This window comes from Onychomys torridus, chromosome 21, assembly GCF_903995425.1.
Source record: "Onychomys torridus chromosome 21, mOncTor1.1, whole genome shotgun sequence".
In the NCBI taxonomy this organism is placed as follows: Eukaryota; Metazoa; Chordata; class Mammalia; order Rodentia; family Cricetidae; genus Onychomys; species Onychomys torridus.
Genome location: NC_050463.1, coordinates 3,933,375 through 3,949,793, shown reverse-complemented (window position 1 = coordinate 3,949,793; position 16,419 = coordinate 3,933,375). Strand labels below are relative to the sequence as shown.

The 16,419-nt window shown below is 37.8% G+C and overlaps 1 protein-coding gene across 3 annotated transcripts in view; it reads left to right on the top strand.

Annotated features, from left to right (window-relative positions):
- LOC118571397 (zinc finger protein 431-like) overlaps window positions 1-16,419 on the top strand; it is a 152,678-nt gene that overhangs the window by 11,634 nt on the left and 124,625 nt on the right. Inside the window, exons 2-5 of one of the 3 annotated variants that reach the window (XM_036170382.1) lie at window positions 7,250-7,328; window positions 8,263-8,389; window positions 8,590-8,650; window positions 9,322-11,292. In XM_036170382.1, coding sequence (XP_036026275.1) covers window positions 7,314-7,328; window positions 8,263-8,389; window positions 8,590-8,650; window positions 9,322-10,966 — 1,848 coding nt within the window. In that variant the 5' untranslated portion in view covers window positions 7,250-7,313 and the 3' untranslated portion in view covers window positions 10,967-11,292. Of the gene's footprint in view, window positions 1-7,249; window positions 7,329-8,262; window positions 8,390-8,589; window positions 8,651-9,321; window positions 11,293-16,419 lie in introns of those variants that run through there. The other 2 variants (XM_036170371.1, XM_036170373.1) reach the window with 2 other exon arrangements.

Here is a 16,419-nt window from a genome sequence, read left to right as displayed (position 1 = left end):
GAAGATGGCTTTACCTAGCCTTTCTTTTCTAATAATGTACTTGCCAACCAAACAGCACCCACTCAATGCACCCTCAAAAACAGCAAGAGTCACTATAGAATTCTTGGTCATGGTCATCATGGTTATATTCATGTTCACAAGTAAGATGGTATAAATAATCATAAACTTATGCTTTGAAATTGTCCGATATTTGGTGTGTTGGAATATCAAGATATTTGACCCCAGCAGATGTCATCTTGGAAGGGAAAGCCATCTTCAGCCACCCATCACCTTCTGCTTTCTGGTCTTTTTAGCAATTGTTTACAAGTTGTGACAATAGTATCACATGTAACTTGGGCCCAGTCATGAGCTATCAGCTGAGCTATGTGAGGTATAACTGCCCAGCCATTATATAATCACCATTAGCATGTGACTCCACCTTCTGTTTTCCAAGTTCTAATAGAAATAAGTAGCCATTTTTAGCCTGTATTCAAACAGCTGCAGTTCTCTTTTCCTCTCAAGATATTATACAAGGACTCTTCATTTCCATTTTGCTTTCTAGAATTTTAAATAGATAGGTTAGTGTGTAATTAGGTATCAGACAGTTTGGTTTTGCTGATATAGCACTGAAAATACCAAGTGCAGCTCATGAGTTTGAGAAAGAATTGAGTCCTAGCTTGCCTAGTTTGTAAAGTTAGCATTTTTGGCTGGGCAGTGGTGGTGCACGTCTTTAATCCCAGCACTCGGGAGGCAGAGCCAGGCAGATCTCTGTGAGTTCGAGGCCAGCCTGGGCTACAGAGTGAGTTCCAGAAAAGGCGCAAAGCTACAGAGAAACCCTGTCTCGAAAAAACAAACAAACAAAAAAAAAAAAGCAAAGGTAGCATTTTCATAGTTTCTCATAAGTCCTTATCAGGAAATTAAAACTGTCTTTAAATCAGACCTTAACTATCAGTTCTTAAATCAGGAAATTTAAGATTAGATACATTATCAAATTCCTCACCTCATGCTTCAGGGTTATTTTCAGTAAATGGGGGATACATAAGTAAAGGGGTTCCAGTGAGGGTGCTGAGGGAACTGTCACCAGGTTAGTTGTCAGTGCGCTAGTTTTATTTAACCTATGCTAGTATCTTTTTAGTTGTAATATTTGTTGGTATATTCTGTAAGTAAACTGCAAAAACTCTGGGTTTGGTGTCCTGGGTTTCAGCACCAAAATGTTAGTAAATTGATGGCTGAAACTGCAAGGAGACAGTTCAGCCCTAAAGGGCGAGGTATCCCGGACACCTGAAGCTGTTTAGCACAGCTCTGATGGCTGGGACTGCAAAGAAACAGCCCAACCTTGGGGAAAAAAATTTCCTGATTTCTCAGGAGAGTCAGGCCTGGAACTGCTTCAGCAAGGAAGGGTATCCTGACTCTTCAGGAAAGTCAGGGTATACCTGGTGTGATGGGGGATGGTCTCCCTGCAGGACACAGCAATTCTGCTCCTCTCCTGGAGAGCCACAATCTCGGGCTCATTGTTACCAGCTCTCTTTTGCTCAGTCCACTATGGGACATCCCAGTAAGGCTCTTTTGCTCAACTCCCCCTTGCTCAGTCCACTATGGGACCAGCAAGGTTCTTCTGTTCACCAGGCAATGAAGGTCTTCATCCAATACTCTTTTTGAGAAAGAGGTTTATTTGGGAAGGAAGAATCCAGGAGAGTAGTTGCCTCTACCAGGGTGGAGAGAACAGCTCTCAACTGACTGGGCAGGGTGGTTTATATAGGATGTCTAGGGGGCGGAGTCAACTGTGATTGGTTAGTTTATTTTCTGCCCAGGGATTGGCCAGTTTTGTGGGCCAGGAGCAGAGATGGCCCTGATTTCAGGGCCAAACTGTGTTTCTTTCACTGGCCTTTCTTGGCATTTTGACACTACCTCTGAGCAAGAGTGTTATTTTTGTACTAGTTTCAGAGTCAGAGCGTATTTCCTGGGTTCTGGGTTTGAGGATAAAGTGTTCATTTCTCTGGCTCAGGTCCCAAACACAGGCTATGTTTCTTTCCCTGGTCCTGGGCCCTAGGACCAGGATTCTGCTGTCTGCTCTGTGATTGGTTGATTTCACAAGTCAGTTGGACAGGGGCAGAGATGGCTCTGATCTGAGCTAAACTGTGTTTCTCTCACTGACCTTATTTGAGCCATCCTTCCCTAATTCTGTGCTCCAGGGTCAGGGTGGGTTTCTTTAGCCAGCCCCTTTTCTCTACATATTCTGTTCTTTGATCATGTGGCTCTACTCTCAGGAAAGCAAAATGATAAATAGAGGGGGGAACTATAGGTGTCAATACAGGCATATCCTGGTGGTCGGCCTACCTGGCACAGTGCAATTCTAAGTAACAAGTATGGCCCACCATGCTCCTGAATATTCTCTAAAGTCAGAATATTAAATTATAAAGTAGCATAGGTAGCCAGTAGCTTGCCTACTGCTGTGTCTGCACACTCAGTGTCTCCTTTTATGTGCTAATTCTACACAGAGACCTTGGTGTGTTATATGAGCCTTCACTTTTTTTTTCCTTTTTTTCTTTTATTAAATTTTCTATTCATTTTACATACCTACCATAGATCCCCCTCTCCTCCCTCCTCTCACCACCCAGCCTTTCCCCAACCTACCTCCCCTTTCCACTTCCTCCAAAGAAAGGTCTCCCATGGGGAGTCAGCAGAGCCTGGTACATTCAGTTGAGGCAGGTCTAAGCCCCTCTTCCCTGCACCAAGGCTGTGAAAGGTGTCCCACCATAGGTACTGGGCTCCAAAAAGCCCACTCATGCACCAGAGATGGATCCTGATCCCACTGCCTAGGGGACCCACAGAAAGTTCAAGCTAAACAACTGTCTTGCCTACCCATAGGACCTAGTTCAGTACCATGGGGGCTCCACAGGTATTGGTACACAGTTCATGTGTTTCTACTAGTTTGGCTGTCTGTCTATACATTTTCCCATCATGATCTCCTTGTCCCTTGCTCATAGAATTGATTAGACTCCTGGAGCAGCTTTGAAAGCTTGGAACAGAATTGAAGAAGTAGGAAAGAAATTGATTCATTTACTAAAGTTATACAGGGCTGAAAAGAAACCTTCACTGATTTCTTACAAAGATTAACTTCAGCAGTAAGGATACCAAATTCAGAAGATAGAAAAATAGTAATTTGAATCTCTGGCTTTTGAAAATGCCAGTGCACAATGCAAAGGGGTAATTAGGCCATTAAAGGCAAGATCAGAACCCTTAGAGAAATAGATCCAAGTTACAGTCAATATTCTATCTCATAACCATGATGATGTTTGGATAGGAGAGGTGATTTCCAGAGGTTTGAAAAAAAAATTGAAATGTCACATGTTTCAATTGTGGTAAACAAGGTCACCTAAAAAGGGATTGTTAACAGAGGATTCCTAGAAATAATGTGTGTGTGGTTTTTTTTTCTTTCTAAAATTAATCCCAATAGAACACCCCTCCCTTCAGGAGTATGTAGAAGGTGTAGCAAAGGCAGGTATTAGACTAATGAATGTAGATCAACAAGGGACTGTCAAGGTATCCTTTTGCCATTGGGAAACTCCTTTAGGGGCCTCTTACAGGCTCCATGTCAAGTTCAGTTCAATCATTTCAGTCATCATGGATTAAGTCCGTCCTACAGCAATTAAAGTACCTAATGCCTATTGTAAGAAGCCATACTTCTCTGGATGATAGAACAGCTATAGAAGAGAGAACAAAGATTTCAGGAGAAACCATAAAGCAAACATTTTGGCTAACTTCTATAAATTAACAAAGACCAAAATTGAAAATATAAATAAGTGACATTGTCATTGAAGGTCTTGTAGACATAGGTATGGATGTAACAAAAATTGTACCAGAAGCTTGGCATCCAAGTTGGCCTCTTCAGAAGATAAATGTTCGGCTTTTAGGGTTTAGAATGTTATCTCAGGTAAAACAGAGACCAAGATGGGTTGAATGTATAGGCCCAGAAGGACAGAGAGGAAAATTAAAGCCATAAGTGGCCAATATAGCAATGAATTTATGGTGACGTGATTTGTTACAGCAATGGAATACTCAGATTAATATTCCTCCAATCTGAGAAACAAATCATCAATTATTGTATGTTTCTGGGGGAAATATGTGAAGGAAGTATAAAGAACAATCACCAGTCATGTTGTATAAGAACAGGACACAACAGTTGCTGATCTTTCAAAGGCACCAACAGCCATACCTTTAAAATGGTTAGCAGACAAACCTGTATGGGTTGAGCAATGACCTTTAAAATCAGAGAAACTGCAGGCCTTAGAATAGCTAATACACTAGTAACAAAATGGTCAGCATGTTGAACAATCAACCAGCCCTTGGAATTCTTCTGTATTTGTTATTAAAAAGAAACCTGGGATAATTTTTTTAAAAGATTTATTTGTTTGTTTGTTTGTTTGTTTGTTTATTATGTATACAATGTTCTGCCTGCATATATGGCTGCAGGCCAGAAGAGGCCACTAGATCTCATTACAGATGGTTGTGAGCCACCATGTTGTTGCTGGGTATTGAACTCAGGACCTTTGGAAGAGCAGTCAGTACTCTTAACCACTGAGCCATCTCTCCAGCCCCTGGAAAATATTTTAATAAGGTGAATCAGTCAATGGTCTCTCTACAGTCTGTAATTCCTTTGCTTTCTGTGTTACATAAAGAATGGCCTCTTATAGTTATCAATTTAAAAGATTGTTTCTTCTCTCTACCTTTACAAGAAAAAGAGAGAAAAATTTGCCTTCATGGTGCCTACTTATAATATTTCTCAGCATGTTAGGAGCTATCAATGGAATGTTCTCCCACAGAAAATGTTAAATAGCCCTACCCTGTGCCAATATTTTGTGTCAGCCATTGGAAATGAATCATAAGCAATTTCCTCAATCTATAATTTACCATTACATGGACAACATCTTACTTGCAGATTCAAATGTAGATACTTTGGAAAGAATGTTTGAAGAGGTAAAGAAAATTTTATCATCTTGGGAATTATAAATTGCTCCTGAAAAAATACAAAGAGTAAATTCTATTAATTATTTAGGATATAAAACAAATCTACAAAAAAATTAGACCCCAAAAGATGCAAATTAGGAGAGATCAATTGTGGACTTTTAATGATTTTCTAAGATTGCTAGGAAACATTTCCCATCTTCAGCCCACAATTGGAGTAGAAAAATCAAGAAATAATTAATTTATTCAAAACCTCAAATGATGACAAGGACTTAAACAGCCCAAGAGAATTATCAACTGAAGCTGAGAGAGAATTGGCTTTGGTGGAAAAGAAATTACAGGATGTGCACATGGATTGTTTAGATTCAGAGCTTGATTGCATTCTGGTTATTTTATCCTCTAAGTATTTTCCTACTGGAATATTAATGCTGAAGGGAGATATTAACTTAGAATGGATCTTTTTACCACATAATCAGTGAAAAATTAAAAACTTATGTGGAATAATCTCTCAGTTGATTCTAAAAGGAAAATTGAGACTTCATGAATCCCAGTCACTGGGTGTTGAGTTAGTTTTACTGTTGGAGTGAGGTTTTGCTTTTTTTCAGATTGTGATTGCCCTGCTTCTTCTCTCTTGTAGGGAGAAGATATTTAATTTCAATTTTTTTTACAATAGCCATAGTTGAAAGACTTTTTAATGTGTTTAAATTTATAAAAATTATGGCATGTTTATTAAAGTTATTTATGTTTTTAATGTGAGTTCTTATAAACAAATAAGAAAGGAATGGGCTGAGCAGTGGTGGCACAAACTTATAATCTCAGCACTTGGGGGGCAGAGTCAGGCAGATCTCTGTGAGTTCAAGGCCAGCCTGGTCTACAGAGCGAGATCCAGACTCAGAACAGACACCAAAACTACACAGAGAAACCCTGTCTTCAAAACAAGAAAAGAAGAAAGGAAGGAAGGAAGGAAGGAAGGAAGGAAGGAAGGAAGGAAGGAAGGAAGAATGGATGTGACTTAATAGTTTGTGTGCCAAGTTGATAAGTGGTCAATTGTACTGGCTAATCTTATGTCAACTTCACACACAAACTAGAGTTATCTGAAAGAAGGGAAACTCAATTGAGAAAATGCCTCCATAAGAACCAGATGCAAGGCATTTTTGTTAGTGATTGGTTGGAAAAGGTCCTAGGTTCTATAAGAAAGCAGGCTGAGCAAGCCAGTAAGCAGCACCCATCCATTGTGCACTGTGTGTACTTTGCCTACTTCCACTACCTATGTGCAGCTATTCATGGCAAGTGTCTCAAAGCTTGGGTAACTTGACATCTAGTGTCTTAAAATGCAACCCACTCTTCATTTTCACACATACAATGAACTATCACAGTCTCCTCAACTGGGTCCTTGACTCTGCCAAACAACTGGCTCAAGAAAGCTGAACTGAGACAGAGGAAAAATCCATGACCTTTAAGTTTTCTATCATTCTTATTTCAAGAAAATGTGGCACATAGGCAGTGGAAGTAGCAAAAGTGCACAATGTGTGGGAAGTTGCAGAGAGAAAGAGCCATCTACACCCTTTGAAACTGAAGCCCCAGGTGCCTGACACAGACCTGCAGTTTGGTGTTTGTCCTGCAGGGTTTCAGTCTTGTTGTGGTCTAATCTTTCCTTACTTCTTTGAAAAGAAAATGTTTATTCTGTGCCTTTGTGTGTTCTGTAGATATAATTTGCTTTTTGATTTTCACAAGATATCACAATCAAGAGACTGCCTTGAGTGTTAGAAGAAACTTTCTACATTCTAACTTTGTTGGGACTGGTACAGAATATGGGGGTCTTTGAGGTTAGAATAAATGCACTTTGCATTATAGGTTAAGTGTGAGGCTGTCATGTCCTATGTTGAAATGTGGTGGGTTGAATGAAAAATCTCCCAAGTACAAAGATGTACTGGGGACTTTGTCTCTGGTTTGTGGTTTTCATCAAGGTGCATATGGTACCTTTAGGATGAGCGTCCTTTGTAGAGTAAATTAGTCTCTGGGGATGGGTGTTGAGTGTTTATACTCCAACCACACTTGTCTTCTTTCTGTAGTTGAAAGTTAGCAGCCCTCTTCCTTCTCAGGCATAGACACTGTTACCATTATTACAGGACCCATCCCTAATAACCTAAGGTGAATAGAAGCAATTGCATTTCCTTTCTAAACTACTATTCTGCCATGATATTTTTATTTCTATAGTTTTGGCTGATGGAATTAAGCTTTATACATGTGAAGCATTTGCTTTGTGCTGAGCTTTACCCACTTCTTTACTTTTTAACTTTGGCAGAAAGTATCATTTTTTTTTCACACCAAGATGGTATGTATTCATGACATTAATACTGATCTTCTGAATGATTGCATTGCAGGTGTGTAACATTCTCCATATCTTTATGCATGCTTTAATTTGGTTTCATTTTTGAAATGTGCGCATGAATCTTTTGCCTATTTATATATGCATGTGTACTGTGTGTGTGCCTGGTATTCACTGAAGTCTGAAGAGAGCACTGAATTCTCTTGAACTGGAGTTACAAATTGTTAGGACATCCAACTGAGTGCTGGGGATTGATGCAGGTTCTCTGCAAAAGCAATAAGTGATCTTAACTGTTGATCCATCTTTATACTCAACTGGGTTTGTTTGTTTGTTTTATTTTTTAGCATCAGCTTTACTTCACTGTTTTGAGAACCCTTTTAATCTGTCAGTAACTTGAAATGCATTCCTTCATATGAACATTATGAAGCCTTAGAGTTTAAATGAGGTACTCCAATTTTCTGAAAGGAAAGTGTATTTCTGGAGGGAATGTATAAATCATTGGTGGAGTTTAGAATGAGCCCCTGCATGCTCTCTATTTTTTTTCTTTGTTTGAAGCAGTGTCTCAGTATGCAACTTGGCTGTCCTTTAAATCTCTATATAGACTCAGCCAGCTGAAAATCAGAGACTTGCCTGTCTTTTTCTCCTGAGTTTAGGGATTAAAGATGTGCATCACCATGTCCATATTGTCTATCCTTCTTTGATGGCAGTAATTTTGATACAATTTTTCTGATGTTTACTCAATACTTTTGCTCTGTTTGCATGTTTCTTCCTATTTGTAATTCAACATTTCTCTTACAATGCCATATGCTATTGAGAGGGCCCAGAAATGAGACTCATGTCCTCCTTTTCTGTTTCCTTCTAAAATGACTTGGTGATTGCACTTGAAATTCTGTGATATGAAATAAATTTGTTGAGTGTGCAGAATTATGTAAATATATGCTCAATGAAGTGTTCCCATCTTTATTCCATATTTGTATGGTAAATTTTAGGATGCAGTGACCTATGGGGATGTGCAAGTGAACTTCAGTGAGGAAGAGTGGGCTTTGCTGGATCCTTCCCAGAAGAGTCTTTACAAAGATGTGATGTTGGAAACTTATGAGAACCTCACTGCTATAGGTACGAATGTAAGTTTTCCTTCACTTTGCAGCTTAAGGGGACAAATCTTTCTTGGAGATTAGTGTTCTATTGTGATTTTGACTGTGAAAGAGGAATAATGTTGTGAATCAGATATGGTTCTAAGGTTCACTCAAATAAGATAACTCAAATCTTGCATCATTCTCAATAATACATAATATATTTCTGATGCTATATTTTAGGCTACAAATGGGAAAACCAGAATATTGAAGATCATTGTCAAAGTTCTAGAAGACATGGAAGGTAATTTTCTTGTACAAGGTGATACGTTTATGCCTCTGAACAAATTTCAGTATGCCCTGCTATTTAATTATTTAATGAAAACTAACAGTGTAAATTACATAGCCTTGTGATGATTATTAAATTCTTTTTTTTTTTTTTTTTTTTTGCCAGAGCTGAGGACCAAACCCAGGGCCTTGCACTTGCTAGGCAAGCACTCTACCACTGAGCTAAATTCCCAAACCCTATTAAATTCTTACAACATCAAATACCTCAATTTCAGGTAGCTGATGTGTGTTTGCATGCTGTCCCTCTAAAAAACAAGACAAGGAAACAATGCCTTAACAGATGTCACCATATTAATCATAGCTCACTGAGATCCAAGTTGTTGAGTAGAACTATCCATCCATTTAGTTTAATTCCATTCAAGTATTGTAAAGGTATTCACATTGACTATGGGATTAGGGGATGTTCAAGTCCTTCTATAAGCAAATTGTCCCTTAATTAAGCTAAGTGTTACTCATATACTTTAATAGACTTACCATAATTTAGTGATAGGAGCAGTTTATGAGACTTAAGAATGTTGTTGTGGTGGAGGAATCTTAATCCCGAAAACACATCTTCATGAGGAACAAAAAGTTAAACTGTGTGAATGCAATTGGAAAACATTTTGTTTGTTATTCTTCCTTTAATAGGTACATCATTTGTCACCCTGGATGCAAACCATGTAAGCATAATGGATATGGAAAGAAGCACTGTACCTCTGTCTCTCCCGGAATAAACTATGTAGTAGTTCCCACAATGGGAAGACATGGTGATAATGATACAAGTGTAGATTTATTTGGATTTCACAATTCAGTGGGAATACATCAACATACTTACACTGGAGAAAAACCTTATGAGTTTAAGAAATATGAAGATTCTTCCATCTGTCCTGGTTCACATTGCACATATAATGTGACTCATGTTGTAGGAAAATGTTATGAATGCTACCAGTGTGGTAAGGCTCTGAATTCTTCCAGTTCTCTTGAAAGAGGTGAAAAAACTCATATGGGAAAAGGATTCTATAAATGTGAGCCATGTCTTAAAGCTTTTAACCATCATAGGTATCTTCAAACACACAAAAGAACCCACAATGAAGAGGAACCCTCTGAATGTAAACAAGATGATAAAACATTTAGAGCCAATTACTCTTTGCAGTTATACCGAAGAACTCCTTTAAAAATAAAACCTTATGAATATAATCCAGGTGGTAAAGATTTTGCATGTCACAGTTATTTTCAAGTATCTAGAACTCATACTAGAAAGAAACAGTATAAATGTCAGCAATGTGGAAAAGCCTTTGCATGTTCTAGTTATATTCAAATACATGAAAGAATTCACACTGGAGAGAAACCCTATGAATGTAAACAATGTGGAAAAACCTTTGCATGTCCAAGTTATCTTCAAATGCATGAAAGGAGACATACTGGAGAGAAACCCTATGAATGTAATCAATGTGGTAAAAGCTTTGCAAGTAATGGTGATCTTCAAAGGCATGGAAGATGTCATACTGGGGAGAAACCCTATGTATGTAATCAATGTGGTAAAGCCTTTTCAGATCCCAGTAATTTGAAACAACATGAAAGAAGTCATACTGGAGAGAAACCCTATGAATGTAACCAATGTGGTAAAGCTTTTGCAAGTAATGGTGATCTTCAAAGGCATGAAAGAAGTCATACTGGAGAGAAACCCTATGTATGTAGTCAGTGTGGTAAAGCTTTTGCACGTAACAGTCATCTTCAAAGGCATGAAAGAAGTCATACAGGAGAGAAACCCTATGAATGTAGTCAATGTGGTAAAACCTTTTTATATCGCATTAATCTTCAAAGACATGAACGAAGTCATACTGGAGAGAAACCCTACGTATGTAACCAATGTGGCAAATCCCTTTCATCTGGTAGTGCTCTTCAAATGCATAAAAGAACACATACTGGAGAGAAACCATATGTATGTAACCAGTGTGGTAAAGCCTTTTCATGTTGCAGTTATCTTCAAATGCATGAAAGAAATCATACTGGAGAGAAACCCTATGAATGTAATCAATGTGGTGTAGCTTTTTCATCTCGCAGTAATCTTCAAAGGCATGAAAGAAGTCATACTGGAGAGAAACCCTATGAGTGTAGTCAATGTGGTAAAGCCTTTGCACATAAATATCATCTTCACAGTCATGAACGAGGTCATACTGGAGAGAAACCTTATGAATGTAATCAGTGTGGTAAAGCTTTTGCACGTAACAGTCATCTACAAAATCATGAAAGAATACATATTAGAGACAAATCCAGTCAATGTAATAAATGAGGTAAAGCTTTGCACACCAGGCAAAGAGTCCATCATTTTGGAGATGCCAGTACCATGAGATGCCCACCAAGACCATAAGCAGTGTTGAACTGGAACCATTTAGAGCCTAGAAGAGAACTTGTGTGTACTGCAGAGAAGTGACCCAAGCCCTTTGTAATAGTTCCAAAGACTGTGACTGAATCCCAGTCTCTGGGTGTTGAGTTAGTTTTACTGTTGGAGTGAAGTTTTGCTTTTTTTCAGGTTGTGACTGCCCTGCTTCTTTTCTCTTGCAGGGAATAGGTATTTAATTTTGATTTTTTTTTAACAACAGCCATAATTGAAAGACTTTTTAATGTGTTTGAATTTGTAAAAATTGTAGAGTGTTTATTAAAGTTATTTATGTTTTTAATGTGTGTTCTTATAAACAAATAAGAAAGGAGTGATTGTGACTTAATAGTTTGTGTGCCAAGTTGATAAGTAGTCAATTGTACTGGCTAACCTTACGTCCACACACAAACTAGAGTTATCTGAAAGAAAGGAAACTCAATTGAGAAAATGCCTCCATAAGAACCAGCTGCAAGGCATTTTTTTTTTAGTGATTGATTGATTGGGAAGGGTCCTAGGTTCTATAAGAAAGCAGGCTGAGCAAGCTAGTAATTAGCACCCCTCCATGGCATCTGCATCAGCTCCTGCCTCACAATTCCTGCCCCATTTAGGTTTCTGTCCTCACTTCCTTTAATGATGAACAGAAATATAGATGTGTAAGCCAAATAAAGGCTTTCCTCCCCAGCTTGCTTTTTGGTCATGATGTTTCACTGATGAAATGCTAAAACATTCTGCCTCGAGATATCCAAGAAAGGGGGGATGTGGACAGATGGCTCAGCAATTAAAAACACTGGCTATTCTTCCAGTAAACACTGTTTCAATGCCCAGAACCAACATGGAAGTTCATGGCTGTCTGTAAGTCCTGTTCCATGGTATCCAACATCCTCACACAGACATATATACAAAGCATATATGCATGTAAAATAAAAATGAATTAATTATAAAAAGGAATATATCATATTATTGAACTTTCCCTAACAATCTGGACTCATCTCTACTCAACTAAATCTTATTGTTGTTTTTATTTACATCGAGAGAACTGTGTTAACAATTGCAATAAGAAGCAATGTGCAGAGTATATTCAAAGCGGAATAGAAATCCATTCAATCTTTCAATGACCAAATATCAGGGAATTTCATCACCTCCAAGTGATAGAAGACAGAAAGTTATGGCACGTCTTCATCTTCTACTGTATAATGACATATTTGGCAATTGGGGATTTGACTCAATTGCACCGTTGCTGTTGGGTACCCAAGTTTGTTTCCTAGCATCAACATCAGACAGCTCATAACTACTTACAAAGCCTTGTCCTGGATGTCTATTACACTCTTCTGGCTTCCCTGGGCACCAGATATGCAAATGGTGTGGATGTGTGTGTGTGTGTGTGTGACTCCATATTTTTAAAATAGCTTTCTTTTTGTATATGTTATGTTTGTGTTTTTTTTTTTTTTCCTAAAATCAAAGTAAATTTAATTTAGGTGTATTATCAGAACATGGTCCTAGAAAGGAGTCATTTGAGGGGAATTCTGAATGTTTTTCTTAACACTACATAAAGCAAGACAATAATCTTGTAACCTCACATTCTTCAAACCATGGGATTATTCTTGGAATATGGTTTTATGTTCCTCCCAGGTGTAGCAGATAAGTGAGTTGACTTCAGATTTCTCTGTATTGATGCTGCTTATTCAATTAAATGTGTTAACTATCCTTTAGATGACTGTATGGGAAAACATGTTTTTGTCCCATACAATGTATACAGCTTGAACTCATGAACTCCACTCATGTGTCCTTTCTTAACCTACAAAGTATAAATTGTCTGAGGCACTGAATAAAGTTGGCTATTGTATGATACTTTAGTCCTCATTTATTGGCTTCATTCTGCCAGGGCCCATTACCTCTAGAGTGATGAAAAGTAGCACTTGAACAGAAACCTGAAGTCAGCTACAAGTTAAGAGATTGATGACCCTCAGAGAAGGAGGTAAGAATGATGGCACAGAAACAAAGGAAGGCTTTAGCTTGTGTTGAGCTACTTCATTTTTTTTTTTCTTTTTTGTTTTTTGAGACAGGGTTTCTCTGTGTAGCTTTGTGCCTTTCCTGGATCTTGCTCTGTAGACCAGGCTGGCCTTGAACTCACAGAGATCCGACTGCCTCTGCCCACTGAGTGCTGAGATTAAAGGCGTGTGCCACCGCCGGGCTCATTTTTTTTTTTTTAAAGTAAGGAGGAGTACTGTATTAAAATCACAAATATTATATTCCTTGAAAATTGATTATTCTTATAACTTCTGATTTCCAGAATAAGAAATTTTAGATGATGTATGGGACAGAGCCCAAAAATCTATTGAAAGGGCATATAAACAAGGAAACATTCCCTGTTCAATTTTAAGTCCTTTGGTTATTAACGAAGTTGTTATCAAACTAACTAAGGAAGGTAAGGAGGATATTAATCATGAAGGGGTGATAGCAAATTCCTTGAATGAATATAAACTTTATGATCCAACTTTAAAATTGGTAAAAGAGGCAAAAAGGTGATTTTCCTTGTTAAGGCAAAATCAAAAGTTCAAATCGCATCACCTATATGTATACTGAAGACAGCTCATTCAGCTCTCTCACCATACCCTCCTTTCCATACATATCCTCCATTTTCTGAAAATGACTCTGAGGCATTGGGTAAGAAATTTACTAATCAATCTAATTGTCTCCATTTGTATGAAGACTTAGGAGAGCCTACGAAAAAGTTGACTTCATTTACAAATTCCTTCCTGACCTCATGAGGTATGATTGACATTTCTAGTGCAACTTCAGTGAAATCAAAATGTTTCAGAGCTAATTATGCACTAACAAATCCATTTAAAACACTAGAAGGAGAGATGGCATTGGGCTGTCCTCACATATTATCTTGAGAGGCAAAAAATAACAACAGCTATTTGAATCCAGACCAAAGAGGCATTTGTTTATCCTGTGGATCCTTTGCTTCCTTCAAAAGTACTATTTACTCCACTAAATTGTCACCTACAGATATTTTAGCACACGTATAAATCTTTGGAATGGTTTTTTTTTTTTTTTTTTAACAACGTAAGAGTTAAAAAATGCTACCGGCTTTCCTTACTCTTCTCGCACAATTGGTAAATCAGGGCGGGACCTGTTATCCACAAGTATATGGATTTGATTGTTGCTGTATTATATTATCCTTAGCTAACAATCAGCGTTTACGTGTGTTAAAGAACTGATGGACTTTCAGATCATTTGCAGATTACTATGGCAAGATAGGGAGTTTCTCATATGACCTGAATTTGTGATTACAAAAATTGTCCAATCTTTTCCCATTTCACAGGCAGAAACTTTTTCTATTGATGGCTCATTTAATAATTAGGAAGGATTCATAGTCCCAATAGCCACCAACAACCTCCCATCCCTTGGGTGCCATATACTGGTACAATAACTCTGGCAGAAGAGTTCTGCTTTACTGGAGGCCATGCTAGTACCCCCTTCCTGGGGCTTCATATCCTAGGCAACAACTTTGGCAGAAAAACTCTGCTTTATTCATGCATTACTAGGAACCTCAGAGGCCACATAGGTACTTGGAACCCCAGAGACACCCTACTGGGCCTGAAGACTTGCTAGTCATCAGAACCTCAGGCTACTCAGGCCAGGAGACTAGGGAGGAAACAGACTCCAAAAAATACCCAACTAGTGAAATCAGAAATCAGCATGTAAACTGATAATAACTACAAACCCATATGACTAGAAGCAGCTTAAAAATAAAATTAAAAATAGCCAGGGTAATATGGTGTCATCAAAGACTAGCTATCCTACCACAGCAAGCCCTGGATATTCCAACACAGCTGAAGCACAAGAAAATGACCTTTGTACAATTGTAAGAAGATGATAGAGACCCTTAAAGAAGAAATTAATAAATCCCTTGAAGAAATCCAGGAAAATGCAAACAGGTGATGAAAATGAATAAAACTGGTCAAGATTTGAAAATGGAAATAGAATTAAAGAAACATAAACTGAGGGAATCCTGGAAATGGAAAATCTAGGTAAGTGAATGTAACTACAGACACAATCATCACCAACAGAATACAAGAGGTAAAAGAGAGAATCTCAGACATAGGAGATATTGATACACCAGCCAAAGAAAATGTTAAATCTAAAACATTCTTAACACAAAACACCTAGGAAATCTAGAACTCTATGCAAAGACTAAACCTAAAAAAAAAAAAAAAAAAAAAAAAAAAAAAGGAATAGACATAAGAGAAGAATCCCAGCTCAAAGGTCAAGGAAATATTTCAACAAAATCATAAAAGAAAATTTCCCCAACCAAAAGGAAAAGATGCTATAGATGTACAGGAAGCTTACAGAACACCAAATAGGTTGGATGAGAAAAGGAAGTCCTCTGCCATGTCATAATCAAAGCACTAAATGTACAGAACAAGGAAAAAATATTAAAGGCTTTGAGAGAAAAAGGCCAAGTAACACATAAAGTCAGACCTATTAGAATTACACCTGGTTTCTCAACAAAGACCCTAAAAGCCAAAAGGGCCTGGACAGATGTTTGGAGGCCCTAAGAGACCACAGATGCCAGCCCAGACTACTATACTCAGCAAAATTTTTAATCATCATAGATGGAGAACACAAGATATTACATGAGAAAAACATTTAAACAATATCCACAAATCCAGCCCTATAGGTGATAGTAGAATTGAAACTCCAACATAAGGTTAACTACATCAAAGAAAACACAAGACATAAATAAGTTCACACCATTCAAACCAAAATAAGGGAAATACACACACCACCACCACCAGAAGCAGCAGCAGCAACATCAAAATAACAGGAATTAACAATCACTGGTCATTAATATTTCTCAGTATCAATGCACTCAATTTTCCAATAAAAAGACACAAGGTAACAGAATGGATGTGAAAACAGGATCCATCATTTTGCTACATACAAGAAACCCACCTTACCATGAAAGATAGACATTACCTCAGAGTAAGGGGTTGAAGAAGATTTTCCAAACCACTCACCCAAATAGCAAGCTGATGTATCCATTCTAATATCTAATAATAAAGACTTTCAGCCAAAATTAATCAAAATAGATTGGGAAGGACACTTAATACTCATCAAATGAAAAATTCATCAAGATGGCATCTCAATTCTCAACATCTATGCCCCAAATGCAAGAACATCCACATTTGTAAAAGAAACATTACTAAGGAGTAAATCATTTATTGAACCCCACACATTAACAGTGGAAGACTTCACTAACCCACTCTCACCAGTGGACAGATGATCTAGACAGAAACTAAACAGAAAAATCATGGAACAAACAAACATTATAACTCAAATGTACCTAACAGATATCC